Below are 24,317 nucleotides of genomic sequence, written 5' to 3' on the forward strand. Positions count from 1 at the left end.
ATCACAGGTCCTGTGCGCACAGAACAGCCATATATCCAGTGTGCGGCTCTGCAGGTGGAGGTATGTGGAGATTCTCCATTATTATTAACCCCCTCAGTGCTGAGCCTGTGATAAATCTCTGTATGTGACTATAATGTGATTGTGTGTTATACCGGGGGCAGGACGGGGCCATGACTGGATGTAGTGATCATGTGAAGCCGGTAACAGCTCCGGAGATTTCTTACATGGGATCTTTATGATGTTACATCGTCATCTTCTCCCCATTCAGGTCCCTACAATATCGGATCCTCTCAGTGGATATCTTCTATATAAGAGAATTCTCCTGATTGACCATCAAGGATGGATAGAGACAGGGACAAGATGGCGGAGAGGATATTACACCTCACCCTAGAGATCCTCTTCCGGCTTACTGGAGAGGTGAGAGATTCTGATGACGTCACATTACATCATTCTTATCTATGGGAATAACAGATGGACAGAACTGGAGAGGTGAGGACTCTGGAAATGTCTGTAGTGAGATTTATTAATGTGTCTCTCCATGACCAGGATTACACAGTAGTGAAGAAGACCTCTAGTGACCGCTGTCAGGACCATGTGTCTGAGGGATGGGGAAGACCCCTGAGCCCAATCACGGGGCCTCCACCTCACCCCCTTATATATGAGAACATCAATGACCAGAAGATCCTAGAACTCATCTACAAGATGATTGAGCTGCTGACTGGAGAGGTGACACTGCTGGGAATGCTGGGACATTATACAGTAATGCTATGAAGGGATCGGGGGGGTGACAGTATCACTGTATGTGTCAGGTTCCTATAAGGTGTCAGGATGTCACCGTCTATTTCTCCATGGAGGAGTGGGAGTATTTAGAAGAACACAAAGATATGTACAAGGACGTCATGATGAAGGTTCCCCAGTCCCTCACATCACCAGGTAATAGATAGGACTAAATACACACGACCTATAATTATCTGTATGTAAAGAATGAATTCAGTCTCTGTATGTGTTTCCTCCAGTTCTATCCAGTAAGAGGACAACACCAGAGAGAGGTCCCCGTCCTCTTCTTCCACAGGACTGTAAACAGGAAGATCCCAATGTTCTTCAGGATCATCAGGTAGATGGAGAAAAGGTGTCATGAAATCTTCCCTATGTTGTGTAGTAGACTGTGAAGGTCTTGTGTTCAGTCTTGTTTTATCCACCAGTATTATTCACTGAATGGACAATGTATTACAAACATCGGCACTTTCCTGATTTGAGCTTCATTGTGTGGAGTGAGACCCGTGACTCTGGAGTGCAGCATTAAATTAACTGATGAGTTATCAGCCGGAATCCACATTAAAATTGGGAGAGTGAGTGATCTGAGCGACTTAAAACACGTTCATTGATGATTCATTAGCCAGGACCAGTACAGGTGCATCTCACAAAAGTAAATTAACTTTTTGATGATATTCTATTTCAGTTCTTCGATACAAAAAGTGAAACTCATATATTATATAGAGTCATTACAAACAGAGTGATCTATTTCAAGTGTTTATTTCTGTTAATGTTGATGATTATGGCTTACAGCCAATGATAACACAAAAGTCATTATCCCAGTAAACTTGAATAATTAACAAAAAACACCTGCAAAGTCTTCCTAAGCTTTTAAATTAGTCCCTTAGTCTGTTTCAGTCGGCTCCACTTATGTACAAGTATTGTGGCCAACCAAATTCATCTCTTATAGCTCCTTACCTTATAGTAGAAGAACCCACAAGGGTTGAATAGTCAGGGGGCAGCGTGAGGGGGACAGATTGCGGATGGGGCAGTATAAGGCATGGAAAGTGTGGAGATCATAGTTCATAGTCAGGGGGCAGCGTGAGAAGCACAGTTTGAAGAGGGGGCAGTATGTGGCATGGATAATGTGGAGATCATAGTTCATAAGTGAGGAAGGTGTGTTAGCTGTAATCCATAATTGAGGACAGTGTGGCGGTTGCAGTGCAAACACAGCACAGAGCTGATGCAGTAGACTCCTACTCTCTTGACCTATGCACTTTTAAAACTTCTTTTGAGATTTCGGTGGAATATCAAGACCCAGATCGGCACCAACCTCCTCAGGATTAAAAGGCTTGTAAATCATATTAGATATACCCCAATAGTTAAAGAAGCACCATATATTCTATTCATTAAATATGTGTGCATGTAATGTAGTGTAGGCTATTCAGGACCCGTTGAAGCGCAGAGGAGCGTGAAACTGACGTCGTCCTGACTGAGATGCATTCTCAGCCTGCTGCCATGTTTTAAACTTCACGAATAAAGGAATATTTTAAGGGACGGTGAGTGCCATCTCTTTCCTCTCTCACATTCCACAATATTTGTTTGTTTTTTTTGGCACCCAAGAACCCTGCTGCTTGGAAGACTGTCCCCAGCTTTTCTATGATAAGGCGAGTATTGGTGCCGGTTTTGCTATCACAGAATAATGTAGCATGAGTGTATAAATATTGTCACCTACTGCTCCTCTCTCCAGCGTCCAGAGCCATTTTTTTCTGCTTCCCAGTGATGTCACGAATCTGCAGACTGTCTTGGTCATTCTGTGCTCTGCATGACCCGAAAGTGACTTTTTCATTGATAACCTATGGAGCGTCAGAACAAAGCTTCATAGGCTTTCATTGTAAAAGAGACTTCAGACTCATACATAGAGTATAGCGTGAGCCAGCCAGTCACAATTGTGGTGACGTCACTGAGAATCAGAGAAGAACGTCATTGGACACTGGAGAGAGCAGGAGTATGTGAGTATTTTAATACACTCACACTACATTACATGCACATACCCACACATTTCATGAATAAAAAACTTACTGGGAGTGCTTCGTTAAGTTAGTCTTTAAATATTTAATAGTGCTACTGCCTGTATCTAATAAGTACTATTATTACTAGATTTTCCCCAGCCTGATGTTGGATGGTAGCTACAGCTCCCATCATCACTTTATTATTGCTAAAGACATAATGGGAGTTGCAGGTTCATGCCACACAATTGTATATGCCGGAGGCTGACCTGGCATTGAAATTGATAGCTGTACTAAGATTGATGCTATATTCCTGTACTGATGATGATTCTGGTGCTGTATTTATGTTCTGACAATGGATCTGTGGATGTATTCATATATTCATCTTGTGATTTTTACATGTACTTATGATGGATCTGATTCTGTATTAATGTTCTGATTATTCTGGTGCTGTATTCGTGTGCTGATGACTTTTCTGGTGGTGTATTTATATTCTGCTGGTGGTGAATGCATGTCTCTTTTGCTTTTAATGAGAAAATTGCTGCTAGATATATCTGCCTGATTTTTATCTCTTAGAGAACAAAATGATCTGCAGTCTGCAATAGGACATCATTATCTCCACTGATGTCATCAGTCACAGTCTCCGATACACATCAAACTGTCAGCCAAACCCCTTGATATCAGCAGGTTCAGCTGACATTACTCTAATGCAGGGGTCTCAAACACGCGGCCCGCGGGCCGCATGCGGCCCCTCCGGCTGCTTCTTGCAGCCCGCAGGCACTTAGACCCCGTAACTATCGCGGCTCTCTCCAGCAGCTGCCAACATCAGCATTGTAATGCAGTGTATTACCGCGCAGAGACCGGCTCTCTGCACAGCAATACCAGTGTCAGAGCGCTGAGCGCTGTATGGGGGGGACGGGGACCCTGAGCGCTGTATGGGGGGGACGGGGACCCTGAGCGCAGTATGGGGGGGGGGACTGGGATCCTGAGCGCAGTATGGGGGGGGACCGGGGACCCTGAGTGCAGTATGGGGGGAAGGGGACCCTGAGCGTAGTATGGGGGGATGGGGACCCTGAGCGCAGTATGGGGGGGGGGGGCGGGGACCCTGAGCGCAGTATGGGGGGGGGGACCCTGAGCGCTGTATGGGGGGACGGGGACCCTGAGCGCAGTGTGGGGGGATAGGGACCCTGAGCGCAGTATGGGGGGGGCGGCCCTGTGCGCAGTATGGGGGGGGGGGCCTGGATGGGGGACATGTCTGCAACATAAGGACCAGGATGGGGGACCATGTCTGCAATATGGGGGACCATGTCTGCAATATGGGGGACCTGGATGGGGGACCATGTCTGCAATATGGGGGACCTGGATGGGGGACCATGTCTGCAATATGGGGACCATGTCTGCAGTATGAAGACCATGTCTGCAATATGGGGGACCATGTCTGCAATATGGGGGACCATGTCTGCAATATGGGGGACCATGTCTGCTGGATGGTGGACCTGGATGGGAGACCATGTCTGCTGGATGGTGGACCATGTCTGCAATATGGGGGACCTGGAGGGGAGACCATGTCTGCAATATGGGGGACCTGGAGGGGAGACCATGTCTGCAATATGGGGGACCTGGAGGGGAGACCATGTCTGCAAGATGAGGACCAGTTCAAAGGGTGTATAGAAAATAAAATGGTATCACTAAAAATGTCACTTTGTCATGCAAATAATGCGGCCCCCCAAATTAAATGTTTTTCCGTGTGCGGCCCATATGCTCAGCTGAGTTTGAGACCCTTGCTCTAATGTGACGTTGTGTGCACTTACCATTGGCCTGATTTGCCAGTAGGTTGCGTGACCATTTAAATTGGCTAGGGCACCATAAAAGCCAAATACAGTGTAATTTTTGGTCAGCATGTTCATTTACTATTTCTGTTTTTTTTTTTTTTTCATTAATTTACATAACTTCTCAGTCTGTCTGTGACTTTTACAATCTTTGTTTCAGGGTAAAGATCTGCCCCATATTAATACTACAGAGACATATGTGAGGAGTGATGAGCGGTGTAAAGAGGAGATTCCTACAGATAACTGCACAGGTGAGTAGTGACCACTAAATGCAGAGACATCATAGATTCTACTCAGTCACTTGATGGTATAATTATGTGTGGATTTTACACCTAAGAATTTATTGTTGGAAAAAACCCTTTTCACACTATTTATATAGTTGTCTCTGCTTCAGAAGGGAGTCTTATGTATTCAGTCTTATCTAACACCGGACACTGTGCTCAGTGAATAACCCTAAATTTACTTTTGAAACTTGTCAGTGTTGGGGATTCGCACTCAGGACCCCTGATATGGAAGGCAGAAACATTACTAGTGAGCCACAGGCTGCACTGCTATGTACACAATACATTTCTCAGCCTGAAAACCTCAGTAATATTCTTCTTTACAAGCATAATATTCCAGTATATGAATGGCGCAATTGTTGTGAGAACTGGAAAAAAGCTCATTATGCAGAAATTTGTTTTCCATTCTTAAAAAGGACACAAATCAGAACCCAGACAGAACCCATAACAAATGGGACCACTTCACTCTGCATCTGATTGCATTGGTTGTACAACAAATCAGTTTTGAACATGAATCCTGTTTGCTTATTGGAACAGAAAAAAGAAAATTTGCAAACAAAAGTGTGAACACAGCCTGAGTCTGTCAGCCAAAAAAAGAGACGTCTGTTTTTCATTTTATTTGTAGAAAAAATTTCCCCGTTCAAGGGACTGTGTGTCACGGCTGTGTCAGGTTTATAAGACAGTCATTCTGGATCCGGCTGTAGAAGCCTTGCAGCCCCCTTTTGATCCTTTAATTATCCCTCCCTCTCTAGGACCCAGCGGTGATCTCCACCTTTTTCTGCTAATTGACACACCCTTGCTGGATCTTTAAATACACTCAGTTTCTCCAGAGAGTTGCTGGTGATAGAGTTAATTCCTCTGTTCCTGTTCAGGTCTGGAATTCTAGCAGTCGCCTAGATTCTCCTTGGAGTTCCTTTGTGGATTGTAGTCGTCATCTCTCTGGTGTCTTCTCAAAGCTAAGTGTATCCCCTTGTATGTTTCCCTTGTTTGTCTTTAGTTGCAGTGGGGCTGACTAGTGTTCACCCCTCCCCCTCCCTACCTAGGGCCTAGCTCTAGGGTCAGTCAGGGCTAAGATATCCTGCACAACGATAGGTGTGGAACCTATTTAGGGATGATAGGGGAGTCCGGGTGTTGTTAGATCTGCTTAGGGTTCTTCACTCCCTCTTTCCATAGTTGCTGGGCTTCTCCCCTTTTCCCATCGTCATATGCTGGGTTCTTCCCATACCTAGCATGACAATGTGTCTGTGAAAAAACTGGTAACACTCAGATGTCATCCATGTCGGACAGCACTCAGATGACATTCTTGACTGAGCACTTGATATTAAAGGCTTTGACGAAAAAAAATACTGGAAGTCACAGATTGTAAAAACGGACACAGGGACCAAAAAATGGGTTCAATATATTGTAATAAAAATAGTTTTTTTAATGTATAAGCAAAAAAAACTGATGTCTGAGGCCTAAGTCTATATTCACAATTTGAAGTGCACTTTGTCTGAGGGTTACATTTATATACACAAAATTAGTATGCAAAAATGCCCTGTAGTGATGGGCGAGCACTAAAATGCTCAGATGCTTTTTACTCGTAACAAGTTTTTCGTAATGTGCAATAAGCATAATGGAAGTCAATGTGATACTCGAAAATTCTAGGCAGACCCTCCCAGGATGTTTAGTGGGGCCGGAAAATTGCTGAAATGGATGGAAACAGCGGTGAAAAGGAATGGAAACAGCGGTGAAAAGGAATGGAAACAGCAGTGGGAAGATGCCTGGACGCATCTCTGACTCCCAGGTCACTACTGTGAACAATGTTGTCAGAATATTACGCCACTTTTACGGACTGACAATAAAACATACAAAACTGAAGATAAAGTGGATTTTACAGGAAAAAAGGTTAGGAAACATTATTTCCGGTATACTGACTTGTATATAAGGCAAATAAATAAAGAGAGAAATTTAAAACAATGCCTTTTCCACCCCTTAGGCTATGTTCACACATAGCGTTTTTGCACTTTTTCATTGCATTCAATACTGAAAAAACGCTGAGAGAATTGACATGCTCCTTGTTTTAAAAATGCAGTAGTTTTCCATTTCAGTAATGAAAAAAAAGAATTAGGAATCGTGTGGGTGAGATTTCTGATTTTTTTTCCCATTTGTAAGGAGTGGGACTCGTAGACTGGTGAAGCCTATGCAGTAAGTGCAAGGCCTATCAAGAATTGAAAGGAATGTTTGCAATTTTTTCCCCATTTGGAAGCAGTGGGACTCCTAGACTCGTAGTGCATACACTTTATGTGCAACAGCTTCCTAAAAATTATAAGGAGTCACTCCAATACACCCTGGAACATACGTAGCGTAGGGCCTCAGAAAACATTTACATTTAGAAGGAGTGGGACTTCTATGGGGAGCAGCAAGGAGTCCTGGATTTGAGGCCACTACTTAGGGTACAACTGGCACAACAAGGACCTTCAGGCATCCGACTCCGATTTTGCTTCAGCTAAGGTGGGCGGCTGTTCCTCCTGTGTTGGCTCAGGGCATCAGGGAGCCCCGAGGCTTCAAATAGATTGAAGCAGATTGAAGCAGGGGTTTCAAAACATTTTTTTATCTCCTTGGAGACATTTTCCAATGAAAATTCATGAACCATATGGTGGAAACTTCTCCAACCCATCTTGGGGAAAGAACACCACAAGTCCTTTGTTCATTTATTCACACAAGAGGTGCATTTGGGCCTTTCTCCCATTGTATGACTTCATCTTTATTTTACACATAGTTTATTTATTTATTTTACTCACTTATATAGTGCCATTAATTCCACAGCGCTTTACAGACATTATCGGCACTGTCCCCATTGGGGCTCACAATCTACATTCCCTATCAGTATGTCTTTTGGAGTTGAGGCATATCTGAGACTCACCATAGTTGAGGCAAATCTGAAACTTGTAGGCCACAATCACTGCTCCCTCCTTGCTTAAGTTAATTCTGTGCATTTTTAGTTCCGCTGGGGGCATAGTAACTGATAGGCGCAGCCGACTGTCAACTGAAATGCTGACAGGCTGACTGTTCTCAAAATGAACAAGGTTTGGTTCGGCCTAGACTTCTCAATCGCAGCGGACGATGGCAGCGGAACATAATGTGAAATCAAATGTTCCTTTTTTTTATCTGGTGTAATCAAATGCAGCCCTTTCAACCCCAAAAGGGTACACAATTCATGGTTTAGTATTTTTCTTTTCCTCCTCCACAATGTCAACAGGGATATCATGTGGTCCTCACTCCAATTTTTTTGAGTGCAATCAGGAGTCCCTCCCTCACTACATTTTGGAGGGCCATCAGGTGGCCCTCACTTACACATTTTGAAGGGCCATCAGGCGGCCGTTACCAATATATTTTGGAGGGCCATCAAGCGGCCCTTACGCTAAATTCATTTTCAAGGGCTACATATTTTATTTTAAAAAAAATAACACCATACAGTTTGGAGGTGGGAATGCAACAAACACAGTCATCGATGAGACCTAGCTTCCGGTTCTACTTTGCATAGGTGCAAGGGGCACAACTCTTGAAGCCAGAACAGTGCAAACAGGTGGTCGATTGAATGGCAGGTAATGCTTCCAGTCTGTTTCCCAGCACCATACTGTCTTCTACATGGTCCACTCTCACTAGCCTCCCGCCCTGCACCACCATCATCAATCTTGTCCATTTTTTTGGCCCAGCCCAGCGTTCAGCTGTCCATACCCCAGGCCTTGGAAATCAAAAGAAAATACCCAGCCACCAACCCACAGGCCCAAACACTAAATGGGCACATTGCCAGTCTGCTTGGCTTGGAAATATTGATTTTTAGGCTTGTGGACATTGAGGCTTTCCGCAACTACAAGGTGCTGGTCTCCCTCGGTACTTAGTCCCCAGCCTCTACTATTTTTCCAAGTGTGCCGTTCCCACCTTACACCAGCACGTGTCCCATAACATCACCCGTGCCCTGACCAACGCACTTTCCTCGGAAGGTCCACTTAACGACTGACACGTGGACAAGAGTGTGTAGCCAGGAACGTTATGTGCTACCGATGCTGAGGATTGTGGCCTATAGTTCCATCAGGGTTTCCTTCACTTCACCCTCAGTCATACATTTTGGAGGGTTATCAGACGGCCCTTATTCATAAATTTTGGAGGGCCTCATCATCCATTTTAGAATTGAAGCCCATATCAGTCACAAGCTGGAAGAACTGCATTACTGCCTCAATAAAGCGGCAACCGATTTTGCTGAAACTCATATATTTAGGTGACCTATATCACACCGCCTCAGAGTTGTGCAAAGGTATACCAGACAAGACAGATCTGTGGCTCTCACCGCTGAACCAACAAACAGGCATTGTAATGTGTGTTAATGGCCGTAACCGGGCCCATGTGCTCAGTTTAGTGGTTTCTGAAAACCTACCCATATTTGCCTGAGGTACTTGTGAAGGTACACCGCATGTGCGCCCATTTCTGCAAGTCACCTACAGCTGCTGCCGTTCTGGCAGTGTTGAAGCAGCGCTTGCAAGTGCCAGCTCACAGACTCGTGTGTGACGTGCCCACGCACTGGAACTCCACATTACATAAAGTATGTTGGCAGCAGAGGGCAGTAGTTGAATACAGCTACAATATGCCCGTTGGTATTACGGTCAGCCTCCGCACATAACAACCGACAAGTGGGCATGGATGTCTTGACATCTGTGGCGTTATACAAAACTATGAGGATTCAACCAATATGATGAGTGGCAATGACACCATAATCAACGTAAGCATCCTGCGTCTTCACCAAAGTGTGCTTTAGGTTGCTCCTGAGGACAGAGACTCTGAGATCATTTTCCAGGGCACTCTATAGGGCTTGTGTGAACGGGCACTGCCAGAACAGTTGCAAGGGTGTTTCTTCAGCGATAGGGCATCTCGCGTAGTACGTAATATTAAACAACCCACGGGCATGCATAAAACTTATCAGGGGCAGACTCCCCTTGAATAGCCATCCATACCAGGTCTTTGTGCCGTTGGTTAAACTGCTAGAATATTTTTCAACACAGTCTCAGCTGTGGCTGCAGAGAGCCCTGAAATAGACTCCCATGAGTCCTTTGCTCTGATAAGCTTATGGATGATCTTTGGTTTCTTTCCAAAAGTCGAATGTGAGCCCTTCCAGTTGGTATTCCCTGAGAAACTTGAGCACCTCCTAATAGTAACAGGGGATGTCCCAGTTGTAAGGTTAGGAGCTATCCCAGTTGTTCCATCTGTTAAGCGTGGATGGGCTGAAGAGGAGGAGAGGAAAGAGGAGGAGATGGAAAGTCATCCTCCTGGTGGGGACAGGGAAATGTTGCCTGTTGGTAGTCTGGCATACATTTTTGACTTTATGTCCCACTGCCTTTCCCGTGACCCTTGCATTATTTTACCATTTTGGCAAACAATGATTTCTGGTTGTTCACTCTTCTCGACCCACGCTACAAGGAGAAGTTTCCATCTCTCTTTACTGCGGCGGTGTGGGCTGTTTAAATGGTGCAATACCAGAAGTCCCTAGTCGAACAATTAGTAGAAAAATTATGATCTGACAACGCTGGTGGCAGAGGTCATAGACAGTGATGAGTGGACCCGTGAATGGTCAGGTTTGGCCCAACTTGAGTTCAAAGTTTGGTTCTGCATTCGAACTTGAACTTGACCCCAAACCCAATGCAAGTCAATGGCGAACTGAACTTCATTGCTTTAAAATGGCTGTAAAATGGTCATAGTAATTGTAGTGCCGGCGTCCCTGCCCTCTGCTAGGCAGGGACGCTGCTCCTCTCACCGCTCTGCTCCGTGCCCGGCTTCCTCCCCCCGCTCTGCTGTCAGCGCGCGCTCCGTCCCGGCGTCCTCCTCCTGCTCTGCTCTCAGCGCGCGCTCCTTCCCGGCCCCTGTGCTTAGGGCGCGCGCGCTCCCCTCCTCTTAAAGGGGCCGCGCGCGCCGCCCTAAAGAGTCCCCGGCCAATGGCCGGAGGACTTCATCATATATAAGGCACCTCCTCCAAAATGGAGGTGCCCGAGCAATGTTGTTTGCACCTGTGTCTCACCAGTGCTTCAGCCCTCAGGTCCCGTTGCCAGTTTCCTGCCAGTTTCCTGCCAGTTTCCTGCTAGTTACCTGCCAGTTACCTGCCTGATTCCTGCCTGAATACTTGTTACCTGTCTGCCAGTCTGAGGTCCGACGGTCTGCCTTACAACTCCGGTCAGTCTGTCTAAGGACCAACTTGCCCGCTCACCTGGGAGCGCACATCAGCTACCTGCCTGCTTGCCTGAGGTCCGACGGTCTGCCTTACTACTCCGGTCAGTCTGTCTATGGACCAGCTTGCCCGCTCACCTGGGAGCGCTTCTCCGTTATCTGCCTGCTTGCCAGCCCGGAGGCTCCGTTGTCACGTGCTGTGACCACCAGCTACTCCAGACTCTTGCCCGCTCACCTGGGAGCGCATCTCCGTTACCTGCCTGCTTGCCAGCCCGGAGGTCCCGTTGTCACGTGCGGTGACCATCAGCTATTCCAGAGACTCTTGCCCGCTCACCTGGGAGCGCTTCTCCGTTACCTACCTGCCTGCCAGCCCGGAGGTTCCGCCGTCACGTGCCGTGACCACCTGCTATTCCAGAGACTCTCGCTTGCTCACCTGGGAGCACACATCTACCACCTGCCTGCTAGCCTACCCGGAGGCTCTGCCATCACAGGTCGTACCTACCCCTTACCCAGAGACTGCCCTGATCACTTGCCGTAACTCCCTGTCCGTTCACCCAGAGACTGCCACCCGCTCCCTTACAAGGGCCGCCCCCTTGTATAGTAGCTCAGAGGTTCCGCCTCCCGGACCCGTTACAGTCCGCCTCCCGGACCCGTTACAGTTTGCTCGGGCCCTGGAACCCGGTGGCACCCAAGCTCCCTCGCTCTCGGACCTCGCTCTTGAACTGTCCCGTCAGAGGTCCCAACAGGAGGCCATCCTGGGTCACCTGCGGAATGTTAATACTCGCCTGAACACTCTGTCTGATCCACCAACAACCTCCGCCAGTGCCATATCTTGCAATCCGGCGGCTCCGCTGCTCACTAATACTATGGTATCCTACCCCGGACCCCGGCTTTCTGCACCTCCTCGCTTCGGAGGCGACCCCGTCCAGGCTCGGGGCTTCTTGAATCAGTGCACCCTGCATTTTGAACTTTTGTCCTACCAGTTTAACTCCGACCGGGCCAAAATTGCCTTCATCATGTCCCATCTCACCGGGGAGGCCCTGGCCTGGCTGAATCCTCTATGGGAGAGAGGAGACCCCCTGGTGTCCAACTTGCCTGCTTTTCTCACGGCTTTCCGGAAAGTCTTCGACGAACCCGGACGGAAGACCTCATCTGCATCATCGTTGCTACGCCTCCGTCAGGGGAGTCTCACCGTGGGCCAATATGCCATACGGTTCCGTACCCTTGCCTCGGAGCTGGCCTGGGATAACGACGCTCTGGTTTCCGTCTTCTGGGAGGGTCTGTCCGGCCGTATTAAAGATGAACTTGCCGGTCGGGACATTCCTACCACTCTCGATGACTTAATAACTCTTGCCATCCGAATTGACCTACGGTTTCAGGAGCGTGCCAAAGAGGTCACCCGTGAGAGAAGGATTCCACGTTTAGCTCCTACTTTCCAGAAACCCGTCATTCCCTCCATCTCTCCCCAGGTAAAACTCTCCTGAGCCTATGCAGGTCGACCAGACCAAGATGGTCAAAACCCGTCAGGACTCACGCCGTGCCGAGGGGAGCTGCTTCTACTGTGGCAGTAAGGAGCACCGGATCCGTGCCTGCCCGGAGAGGTCGGGAAATGCCTGTGTCTAGGTTCGCTCAGAGAGGTCCACCTAGACAAGAATAAATCCTCTCCATCCCTGCTGTTGTCAGTTTCGATCATCTACGGGGAGAACCGTTATTTTGAACTAGCCCAACTTGACTCTGGAGCAGCCGGGAACCTTATTTCACAGTCCCTGGTTGAGAAATACCGCATCCCCACCAAACCTCTGGCTGTACCCTTGTCTGTCGCTGCCGTGGATGGGGGCCTCTTACCTCGCCCCATTCAACTCATCACCGAATCCATTACCCTGCAGGTGGGAATGCTGCATTCTGAAAGTATCTCCTTTCATGTTCTGCCTGGACTCTCTCACGCCCTCTTGCTAGGTCTGCCCTGGCTCCAGAGACATGCACCCGTTCTAGACTGGCAAACCGGAGAGGTCCTTCGCTGGGGACAAGACTGTCATAAAACCTGCCTGGTTCCCGTCCATCCCGTCCGTCCCTCTCCTACCCCAGCTAATCTACCTGGACTTCCGATTCCTTATTGGTCTTATGCAGATGTCTTTAATAAAAAGGAGGCAGAGACATTACCACCACATAGACCATACGACTGTCCCATCGATCTGCTACCCGGTACTACTCCTCCCCGTGGGCGTATCTATCCTTTATCCGCTGCTGAGACCCGGTCAATGTCCGAATATATTGAGGAGAATCTGGCCAGAGGATTCATCCGGAAATCTACCTCCCCGGCGGGAGCAGGCTTCTTTTTCGTCAAAAAGAAGGACGGCTCTCTCCGTCCCTGTATAGACTATAGAGGCCTAAACCTGATCACGGTGAAGAATAAGTACCCCCTTCCGCTCATTCCAGAATTATTTGATCGTCTGAGGGGGGCTAGGATCTTCACCAAACTGGACCTTCGTGGGGCGTACAACCTGGTTCGTATTCGTCAGGGGGATGAATGGAAGACGGCATTCAACACCCGGGACGGCCACTATGAATACCTGGTAATGCCCTTTGGTCTCTGTAACGCTCCTGCCGTCTTTCAAGAGTTGGTCAATGACATCTTCCGGGACCTTCTCTACTCCTGCGTAGTGGTGTACCTGGACGACATCTTGGTCTTCTCTCCGGATCTCCAGACTCACCGGAGGGACGTTCGTCAGGTCCTGCTCAGGCTAAGGCAGAACCATCTCTACGCTAAATTTGAGAAGTGCCTCTTTGAGCAGACCTCGCTTCCGTTTCTGGGCTACATTATCTCTCAGACCGGCCTTCAAATGGATCCTGAGAAACTGTCTGCCATCGAGAAATGGCCCCGACCGGAGGGGTTGAAGGCCATTCAGCGTTTCCTGGGCTTCGCCAACTACTACCGCCTCTTCATACCACACTTCTCTTCCCGGACGGCCCCAATTTCTGCGCTCACCCGTAAAGGTACTAATCCCAAAGAGTGGCCACCCGAAGCAGAGGAGGCCTTTCTTTCCCTTAAACAGGCCTTCTCTTCCGCCCCGGTGCTGCATCGCCCAGATGGCAACAAGCAGTTCTTCCTGGAAGTTGACGCCTCCTCCTCTGGAGCCGGAGCGGTACTTACTCAAAAATCATCTTCCGGGAGGATGGTAACTTGTGGCTTCTTCTCTAAACTCTTCTCCTCCTCTGAGCGCAACTATTCCATAGGAGACCGAGAGTTATTGGCCATCAAACTGGCATTGGAGGAGTGGCGTTACCTGCTCGAGGGGGCTCTTCACCCGGTAATAATTTACACTGACCACAAGAACTTGGCTTACCTCCAGCATGCCCAGAGACTTAACCCGCGCCAAGCCCGGTGGTCCTTGTTTTTTGCTCGTTTTGATTTTGTCCTTCATTTTCGCCCGGCTGACAAAAACGTCAAGGCGGATGCCTTGTCTCGATCCTTTCTGGTGTCTGATCTCGAGGAGGATCCGAAACATATCATCGATCCCGCCAGAGTAATGCAGGTGGCTCCCGTGAGTCTAAATCGTCTTCCTCCTGGTAAGACGTTCGTACCAGTACCTGATCGGGAGAAGATTCTACACTGGGGTCATTCGTCCAAACTAGCTGGCCACGCCGGTCAGAAAAAGACCCTCCAGCTTATTACCCGGCACTACTGGTGGCCTAACCTGCACAAGGATGTAATAGACTTTGTTTCTGCCTGTGTGTCCTGCGCCCGCAACAAAGTTCCGAGACACCTGCCGGCCGGCCGCCTCCTACCTCTGCCAGTACCTGCTGCCCCCTGGCAGCATATAGCGATGGACTTCATTACTGATCTGCCCGTCTCTGCCGGTTGTACGGTCATTTGGGTGGTCGCTGACCGCTTCTCCAAGATGGCTCACTTCATTCCACTGCCAGGTCTTCCGTCTGCACCCGAGTTGGCTAAAGACTTTATCCGCCACATCTTCCGTCTTCATGGCCTGCCCCGTCACATCGTGTCGGATCGTGGGGTACAGTTCACTTCCCGTTTCTGGAGAGCCACTTGTAAATTGCTGGACGTCACCCTGGACTTCTCCTCCGCTTACCACCCACAGTCTAATGGTCAAGTGGAGCGGATCAATCAGAACCTGACCAGTTACCTTCGGCACTTCGTTAATGCCCACCATTCTGACTGGGTGGATCTCCTGCCATGGGCCGAATTCTCGTACAACAATCACGAGAGCGAGTCTTCCTCCAAATCCCCGTTTTTTGTAGTCTACGGTCAGCATCCTCGGATCCCGTTTCCCGTCTCCACCTCGGCGGACAATCCGGCTGCGGAATCTCTTGTTAACAAATTTTCCTCCATATGGGAGAGTACCCGGTCCGCACTCCTTCTGTCATCCGAGCGTATGAAAAGACACGCTGACAAAAAACGTCTGGACCCTCCTCAATTCCGCCCTGGGGATAAAGTCTGGCTCTCGTCCAAATATGTCCGGCTCAAGATCCCTTCCTATAAGTTAGGGCCTCGGTTCATCGGCCCACTGGAGGTCATCAGTCAGATCAACCCGGTGGCCTATAAATTGAAACTCCCGGCCAACTTACGGATCCCTAACTCCTTCCATGTGTCTCTCCTCAAACCTGTGGTACTTAACTCTTTTTCCAAGTCTACAGGTACGCCTCCTGCTCCGGTTTCTGCTGAGGACGAGTTTGAGGTAGAGAACATTCTTGCCACCAAAAGGGTAAGAGGAAAGACCTTTTTCCTGGTAGATTGGAAGGGGTTTGGTCCTGAGGAGAGAACGTGGGAGCCCCGGGAGAACATCCATGCCCCTCTCATCCTAGCTAAATTTCTGTCTGGCCTAAAAAAGGGGGGGCCTAAAGGGGGGGGTACTGTAGTGCCGGCGTCCCTGCCCTCTGCTAGGCAGGGACGCTGCTCCTCTCACCGCTCTGCTCCGTGCCCGGCTTCCTCCCCCCGCTCTGCTGTCAGCGCGCGCTCCGTCCCGGCGTCCTCCTCCTGCTCTGCTCTCAGCGCGCGCTCCTTCCCGGCCCCTGTGCTTAGGGCGCGCGCGCGCGCGCTCCCCTCCTCTTAAAGGGGCCGCGCGCGCCGCCCTAAAGAGTCCCCGGCCAATGGCCGGAGGACTTCATCATATATAAGGCACCTCCTCCAAAATGGAGGTGCCCGAGCAATGTTGTTTGCACCTGTGTCTCACCAGTGCTTCAGCCCTCAGGTCCCGTTGCCAGTTTCCTGCCAGTTTCCTGCCAGTTTCCTGCCAGTTTCCTGCTAGTTACCTGCCAGTACCTGCCAGTTACCTGCCTGATTCCTGCCTGAATACTTGTTACCTGTCTGCCAGTCTGAGGTCCGACGGTCTGCCTTACAACTCCGGTCAGTCTGTCTAAGGACCAACTTGCCCGCTCACCTGGGAGCGCACATCAGCTACCTGCCTGCTTGCCTGAGGTCCGACGGTCTGCCTTACTACTCCGGTCAGTCTGTCTATGGACCAGCTTGCCCGCTCACCTGGGAGCGCTTCTCCGTTATCTGCCTGCTTGCCAGCCCGGAGGCTCCGTTGTCACGTGCTGTGACCACCAGCTACTCCAGACTCTTGCCCGCTCACCTGGGAGCGCATCTCCGTTACCTGCCTGCTTGCCAGCCCGGAGGTCCCGTTGTCACGTGCGGTGACCATCAGCTATTCCAGAGACTCTTGCCCGCTCACCTGGGAGCGCTTCTCCGTTACCTACCTGCCTGCCAGCCCGGAGGTTCCGCCGTCACGTGCCGTGACCACCTGCTATTCCAGAGACTCTCGCTTGCTCACCTGGGAGCACACATCTACCACCTGCCTGCTAGCCTACCCGGAGGCTCTGCCATCACAGGTCGTACCTACCCCTTACCCAGAGACTGCCCTGATCACTTGCCGTAACTCCCTGTCCGTTCACCCAGAGACTGCCACCCGCTCCCTTACAAGGGCCGCCCCCTTGTATAGTAGCTCAGAGGTTCCGCCTCCCGGACCCGTTACAGTAATTGCTAGGGGGCTGCAAATGGAAGCAAAATGGATAGGGAAATAACTTAAAATAACATAATAAAAAAGACTGATAGAGGCGCCTTTTAGGCCCCCTCTCCTGAGCGACCTTGTACGTCGCTTTGGGTGTGGTGGGTGACAAGTCAGGGCAGCCGTTCAGTCCTCTGTAGGCCATTCACATCACTCTCTCCATGTAAAGGGGGGTGTTTCTGTACATCTGCCGCTTTAGGATCTGCCCGCATTGCAAGCCACTCTCCCTTTTGACTACCCCCTTGTGCCATATCAGCTCTGAGGTGACTATGGGGAATGGAGAATCAGAGTTTGATTCTGGAGAGTGAGCCTGATAAATAGGTACCTCATCCACGTAAGGTAGCAGTCAAGTAAATTAACCACTCCTCAGCAGTTGATGTTGCAAGACAAAATTGCCATCCATGAAAATTTAGAGGCTCTCTAATTGGAATGAGTAGTTTAAATCCTTTAATGAGCATCTATTTGAGGGCAAATCTGGTGCCTGCAGCCATGGTATATCCAACTCCAGTAGCGTACACTAAAGTTTCCCACCATTACCGCGCACACACGGATGGTATAGTGAGACTGTGAATGGTAATTAAATTAGTTAATTTTGGCTGCTTTGATGAATTTCTGAGTACAGATCATCGTAAAAAACATGAATCTGTCAATGCATGTATGTAAAAAAGCTATCAAGTTATGGACTGCGCAAGAGATGTATGTGACCAGAATGAACACTCATTTCCAGCAGATGATACCGATATGAGACCACAAGAAACACAACAAGATGGCAAAAAGTAAGAACTTGATAGCCACGTCCCCTATTTGATGCTCTCCTCATTTTTTGAAGTGGTTTTTATGCACATTACTCCCACAGACACTGTTGCAGATAAGAATAATTCATTTTTACGCACATTACTATAACAGACACAGGTGCATAAGAGTCAAAAAATTTATTATTATGCACATTATTTCCACAAATAGTTGCAGATTAGAAAAATTTGTTTTGGTCTGTAACGCAATCAACCCTGAGTAGATGCCTGTAATACGCCATCCCTACTCCGCCAGTTAACAGTAAACAAATTGCAGATATGAGTGGTATTATTAGAGAACAGAATATGTTTAAATTGTTCCGAAAATAAATTTTGCTTGTACGTGACAGCACCAAGGACTGTATTGCAATCAACCCTGTATCTAATATTCTAATCCCTACTCCGTCAGCTAACCCTAATTGATTTTCATATATGAGCTTTATTATTAGAGAATAGAAACTGTTTAAATTGTCCCTGAAAATAGTTTTTCTTGTACGTGGCAGCACCACGGTCTGTAACGCAATCAACCCTGAGTTGATGCCTGTGATACGCTATAACTACTCCGCCAGCTAACCCTAAATGAATTGCAGATAAGAGCAAATTAGAAGGAGGCACTGTGAAACACCCTGGAAGAAGCCTAGAGGAGGTCTTCAGAAAACCTTTTTTTTAGTATTTGGAAGGAGTGGGACTCATAGACTCATAAAGCCGATGCACAATATGCAAGGAATGCCAAAGATTAGAATTAGGCACTTTAATACACCCTGGAACAGACGTAGAAGAGGGCCTCAGAAAACCTTTTTTTAGTATTTGGAAGGAGTGGGACTCCTAGACTGGTAAAGCCAATGAACTATGTGCAAGGGCTGAAAAACATTTACCCCTAGGGGGTATTCATATACAGGTGCATCTCACTAAATTAGAATATCATCAAAAAGTTAATTTATTTCAGTTCTTCAATACAAAAAGTGAAACTCATATATTATATAGAGTCATTACAAACAGAGTGATCTATTTCAAGTGTTTATTTCTGTTAATGTTGATGATTATGGCTTACAGCCAATGAAAACACAAACAGCATTATCTCAGTAAATTAGAATACTTTATAACAATATGCTTGAAAAATGTTTTTAAAATCCGAAATGTTGTCCTACTGAAATGTATGTTCAGTAAATGCACTCAATACTTGGTCGGGGCTCCTTTTGCATCAATAACTGCATCAATGCGGCATGGCATGGAGGCGATCAGCCTGTGGCACTGCTGAGGTGTTATGGAAGTCCAGGTTGCTTTGATAGCAGCCTTCAGCTCGTCTGCATTTTTGGGTCTGGTGTCTCTCATCTTCCGCTTGACAATACCCCATAGATTCTCTATGGGGTTAAGGTCAGGCGAGTTTGCTGGCCAATCAAGCACAGTGATTCTGTTGTTTTAAACCAGGTATTGGACGGTGTGGACAGGGGCCAAGTCCTGCTGGAGAATGAAATTTCCATCTCCAAAAAGCTTGTTGGCAGAGAGAAACATGAAGTGCTCTAAAATTTCCTGGTAGATGCCTGCGCTGACTTTGGTCTTGATAAAACACAGTGGACCTACACCAGCAGATGACATGGCTCCCCAAACCATCCCTGATTGTGGAAACTTCACACTAGACCTCAAGCAGCTTGGATTGTGTGCCTCTCCACTCTTCCTCCAGACTCTGGGATCTTGATTTCCAAATGAAATGCAAAATTTACTTTGCATTTACTTAGTGTGTCAATGACTGCCTTCTGGACATCTGTCAAGTCAGCAGCCTTCCCCATGATTGTAGAGCCTACTGAAACTGACTAAGGGACGTTTTTAAATGTTAGGAAGCCTTTACAGGTGTTTTTGTTAATTATTCTAAATTACTGAGATAATGACTTTTGTGTTTTCATTGGCTGTAATCCATAATCATCAACATTAACAGAACTAAACACTTTAAATAGATCACTCTGTTTGTAATGACTCTATATAATATATGAGTTTCACTTTTTGTATTGAAGAACTGAAATAAATTAACTTTTTGATGATGTTCTAATTTTGTGAGATGCACCTGTATATGTAAGATGATTTTACAGGTAGGCCTTTAGAAATCATATAGTAAGGCATCATAAACACCCTTAAAAAATTAGAAGCAAAGGTCGGATCATGATCCTTTAGATATGGTGGAGGAGGAGGAAAATAAAATTACAATTACAAAACAAGAACTGTATGCCCTTGTTTAGGTGGAAAGGAGTGCATGGGAATACACCAGAAAAAAATAACATTTTATTTGACTTTATGTTGCACTGCTGTCATCCAGGCCTTGGTAATTTTTATAAAGAGTCAGCCTGTCAACATTTTCAGTTGACAGGCGGATGTTTCTATTGGTTATTATGCCCCTGGAGGCACTAAAAACCCACTCTGACAAAACGCTAGTGGCAGGGCAGGCCAGCACCTCCAAGACGTAGTGGGACCGATCATTCCACATGTCCAACTTAGACGCCCAATAGTTATACGGCACAAAGGAATCACGGAGGACACTGGTACGGTTGGCTAGGTACTCCTTCACCATCTTCATTAGCTTTCCCTCCTTGTCAGAGTACCCCGCAAATGAGGACCTGGGCTCTGGGAGCATCCAGTGAAACTGCCCCAGACCTTTGATAGTGCCCCCTGCTTCTGTTGGACTTGTTGTGTTTCCCTCCTCTGTACTTCTTGGTTGTCCAAAGAACTCTGACTCTGCCGCCAGTGTTGTCAGATGGAATTTTTTTTGACTAATTCTTCTACTAAGGCCTTCTGGTATTGCACCATTTCAGTAGCTCTCTCCGCCGCAGGAAGGAGAGATGGAAAGATGTCCTTGTATCGTGGGTCGAGAAGGGTAAACAACAAGTAATCGGTGCTGCCCAAAATGCATATAACTCTAGGGTAAAGTGAAAGGCAGCGGGACATAAAGTCAGCCATGTGTGCCAGACTCCCAACAGGCAAGACTTCCCTGTCCCCACCAAGAGGACGAGTCTCCATCTCCTCCTACCTGTCCTCCTCCTGCTCCTCTCCTTTAGGCCATCCACGCTGAACAGATGAGAAGCTGATGTTGGTAGTACCCTCTTTAGCTCAAACAACCATCTCCTGTTCCTCCTCCTTTTCATTATCTCCCAATCCGCTTTAATAAGATGAGGCAGGGCTGGGTAGTATCACCCTGTCTACTTTCTTCCTCCATCGCCGCCTGGTCCACATGCAGAACTTCCACTTTCATTGTGTGCAGCGAGCGTTTGACTAGACACAGAAGCGGGATCGACATGCTAATTATGATGTCATCGCCGAATACCATCTTGGTTGATTCCTTGAAGTTTTGGAGAACCGCACAGATGTCAGAAATCCTTGGCCACTTGTTGGTTGTTATGTGCGGAGGCTAAGCAGAATACAGATGGGCATGATGGAGCTGGTATTTAACTACTGCCCTCTGCTGCTCACAAAGCCTTGCCAACATATGCAATGTTGATTCGCAGTGCGTGTGCAGGTCACACACCAGTCGGTAAGGTGGCTGTTGCAAGCGGTGCTGCAGCACTGCCAGACTATCTGCAGCTGTAGGTGACTTGTGGAAATGGGCGCACACACACCATACCTTCAAAAGTAGCTCAGACAAATCAGAGTAGGTTGTCAGAAGGTGCTGAACCACTAAGTTGAGCACGTGGGTCAGGCATGGTACATGTGTGATGTTGCCAAGCTTCAGAGCTGACACCAGGTTATGGCCATTATCACACACGACCATGCCTAGTTGTAGGTTCAGGGGAGAGAGCCACAAATCTGTCTGGTCTGTCAGACCTTTCAATAACTCTGCCGCAGTGTGCTGTTTGTCATCTAAACATGAGTTTAAGCAGAGCCTGATGCCGCTTCGCCGAGGCAGTGCTTTCAACTTGAGGCTGATTTGGATGGTAATTCTGAGATGAAGGATGAGGAGGGGGTGCAGGAACTGTTGTAGGAGGAGGGGGAAACCCTGATGTGACTTGGGCCCACAATTCTTGTGGTTGGTAGCACATTTGCAGTCCCTGGGTCTGACTTGGTCCTGGCTTCCAGCATGTTCACCCACTGTGCCGTGAGGGAAATGTAGTGTCCTTGGCCAAAAGCACGTGTCGGTTGTTAAGTGGACCTTCCCAGTAACTGCGTTGGTCAGGGCACGGGTTATGTAATGGGACACTTGCTGGTGTAAGGCGGGTATGGCTTTCTGCTAGAAATAGTGGCGGCTGGGGAGCGAGTACCGAGGAATGGCTGTCGCCATGATGTTGCTGAAAACCTGTGTCCACAAGCCTAAATGGCAACATTTCCAGGGCAAGGAGTTTTGAAATGTGACCGTTTAGTGATTAGGGCTGTGGGTGGATGGCTGCATATTTCCGCTTGCATTCCAAGGTATGTGGTAGGGACAGCTGAATGCTGTGCTCAAACAAGAAAGAAAGTGGACGTGGTTGCTGTTGATGGTTGTGCATGTGCAACAACTGGTGCAGGGCGTAAGGTATCCATGCCTGCATCCTGGACAGGGGATTGGCAAGCATGTAACACAGGGGAAGAGGCAATGGTGTCACCCGCAGACACTGATTGTGGACGCAGGCGTTCGGCCCATCTAGTCAGGTGCTTGGATGATATGTGCCGGAGCATGCTGGTGGTGATCAGGCTGGTAGTGGTCTGGCCCCTGTTGAGCTTGGTACTGCACAGTTTGCAAATGGCCGTTCTCTTGTCTTCCGCACTTTCTGTAAAAATATACCTGACTGGGGAACAGCTAACCATTGGCTTGGGTTCTGGCCGCTTGTGGGTGCTCTGGGGAACAGTTGACTGCCTTCTCCCCCTGCCAGTCCCACTGCCTCTTCCTGCCTGTTGCGTGGCTGCAGATGCCTCCTCCTGACTTGTTCTATTAACATGACTTGTTGGCAACTGTGTCTCATCATCATCCAAATCTTGAGACAGTAATTGCTGTTCACCACCATCATCATCTTCTGACCGAGGCTGCTCAGATATTTGGGCATCACCGCACACAATCTCTTTGTTTCCCACTTGAAACTTGCACTGTGAGAGGTCAGAAGCCATTAAAGGAAAGGTAAAGAGCTCCTCTTAGTGTCCAAGTATGGGGTTACTTGTCTCCTTAGACACACCATGCTGGGAGGAAAGAGGATCAGGGAGAGGATTATGTGGTCCAGACTCCTGGCTAACGAGACTGGACCGTGTGGAAGACAGGGTGCTGATAAACAGATTGGAAACAATATCTGCCATCCAACCCACAACCTGCTCATTCTGTTCTGGCTTAAACAGTGGTGTCCTGAGCCCGAGTGGAACAGGAAGCTAACTATCGTGGATGAGTGTGTTTGTTGTGCTCGTGCAGCAGGCACAGTTTCAGTATTTTTCCTGATGTGTTGGCAGCGTTTTTCCTGCCAACACATCAGGATTTGCAGTATAACTTTCTGCTGCAAATCATAAATGTGTGCAAATAGCCTTAGCCCCTGTCCTGTGTCCCCCCCGCCCCCACCACACGCACACATTCATCATAAATCTACGCTCCAGACTGAGCAAACCTGGAAAAGCAGTTGAGAGTAGCAACATCATTAATACCACCTAACATCACAGCCTCACCAAAGAGAAGCCGCCCCAGCCATCACAATAGTGGGGAGGTAATTAAATGTCTGGCCAAATATAGCAGGGTAATTTTCAAGTTGATAGGTTTTGCTCTGCCCCCGAATGATGGAATAAATATCCAAACGGCCTTAGCAGAAAAACGGTTCCCCACCCCTGATATAACTGGTAATGATTGGTGACAGGAAAAGTTAAACATGAACCTATGGAGAAGTTGAATCAAACAGAGAAGTGAAAAATTGAAACAGCACAACCTGGTGGCCTAACGTCATAGTCTAATAGTCACTGTGCTCTACTTTTTTACTCAATTGGTAATTTATTCGTATTACAATTTGCATTAAAAATGTATAAAATACACAATATTGATATTTAAATTTAGTGTTCGTGGAAAATAATACAATAATTTTTATTCTTGACAGATGACTGTACTAGGAGCTCAGAGGAGCCTCTCATACTTTCAGATTTTGCAACAGATGATCATGATATCACACCAAATGCGTATGAAGAACATGTCATTATCGCAGATATACCTCAATCCCTTCTCAGAAAAAGTCTTTCATCCAATCATTTTCAACAGGTCCTTTCTTCTGCTTCATCAACGACCGATATGTCATAGAAGGAATAATGAATATGAAATAGCTCTAAAAGAGGAGAAAACATTTTCATGCTCAGAATGTGGGAAATGTTTTAATAGGAAATTGAATCTGGTTCGACATCAACGAATTCACACAGGGGAGAATCCATTTTCATGTTCAGAATGTGGGAAATGTTTTAATAGGAAATTGAATCTCGTTAGACATCAGAGAATTCACACAGGGGAGAAGCCATTTTC

General features: G+C 47.7%; 2 protein-coding genes across 2 annotated transcripts in view; both read left to right on the forward strand.

Annotated features, from left to right (window-relative positions):
• LOC141270760 (uncharacterized) lies at positions 1 to 24,247 on the forward strand. The gene is made up of 7 exons (XM_073680872.1): positions 1 to 60; positions 269 to 417; positions 547 to 726; positions 810 to 933; positions 1,017 to 1,114; positions 4,752 to 4,842; positions 23,905 to 24,247. The coding sequence occupies exons 2-7, from the start codon at positions 340 to 342 to the stop codon at positions 24,099 to 24,101; spliced, it is 768 nt and encodes a 255-aa protein (XP_073536973.1). The 5' UTR covers positions 1 to 60; positions 269 to 339; the 3' UTR covers positions 24,102 to 24,247.
• The window catches only part of LOC141270769 (uncharacterized), a 382,593-nt gene that overhangs the window by 323,044 nt on the left and 35,232 nt on the right, over positions 1 to 24,317 (forward strand). The window lies entirely within an intron of this gene.

The sequence above is a fragment of the Phyllobates terribilis genome, unplaced genomic scaffold (assembly GCF_046119375.1).
Source record: "Phyllobates terribilis strain yellow unplaced genomic scaffold, ASM4611937v1 Scaffold_5__5_contigs__length_657084704, whole genome shotgun sequence".
NCBI classification, from domain to species: Eukaryota; Metazoa; Chordata; class Amphibia; order Anura; family Dendrobatidae; genus Phyllobates; species Phyllobates terribilis.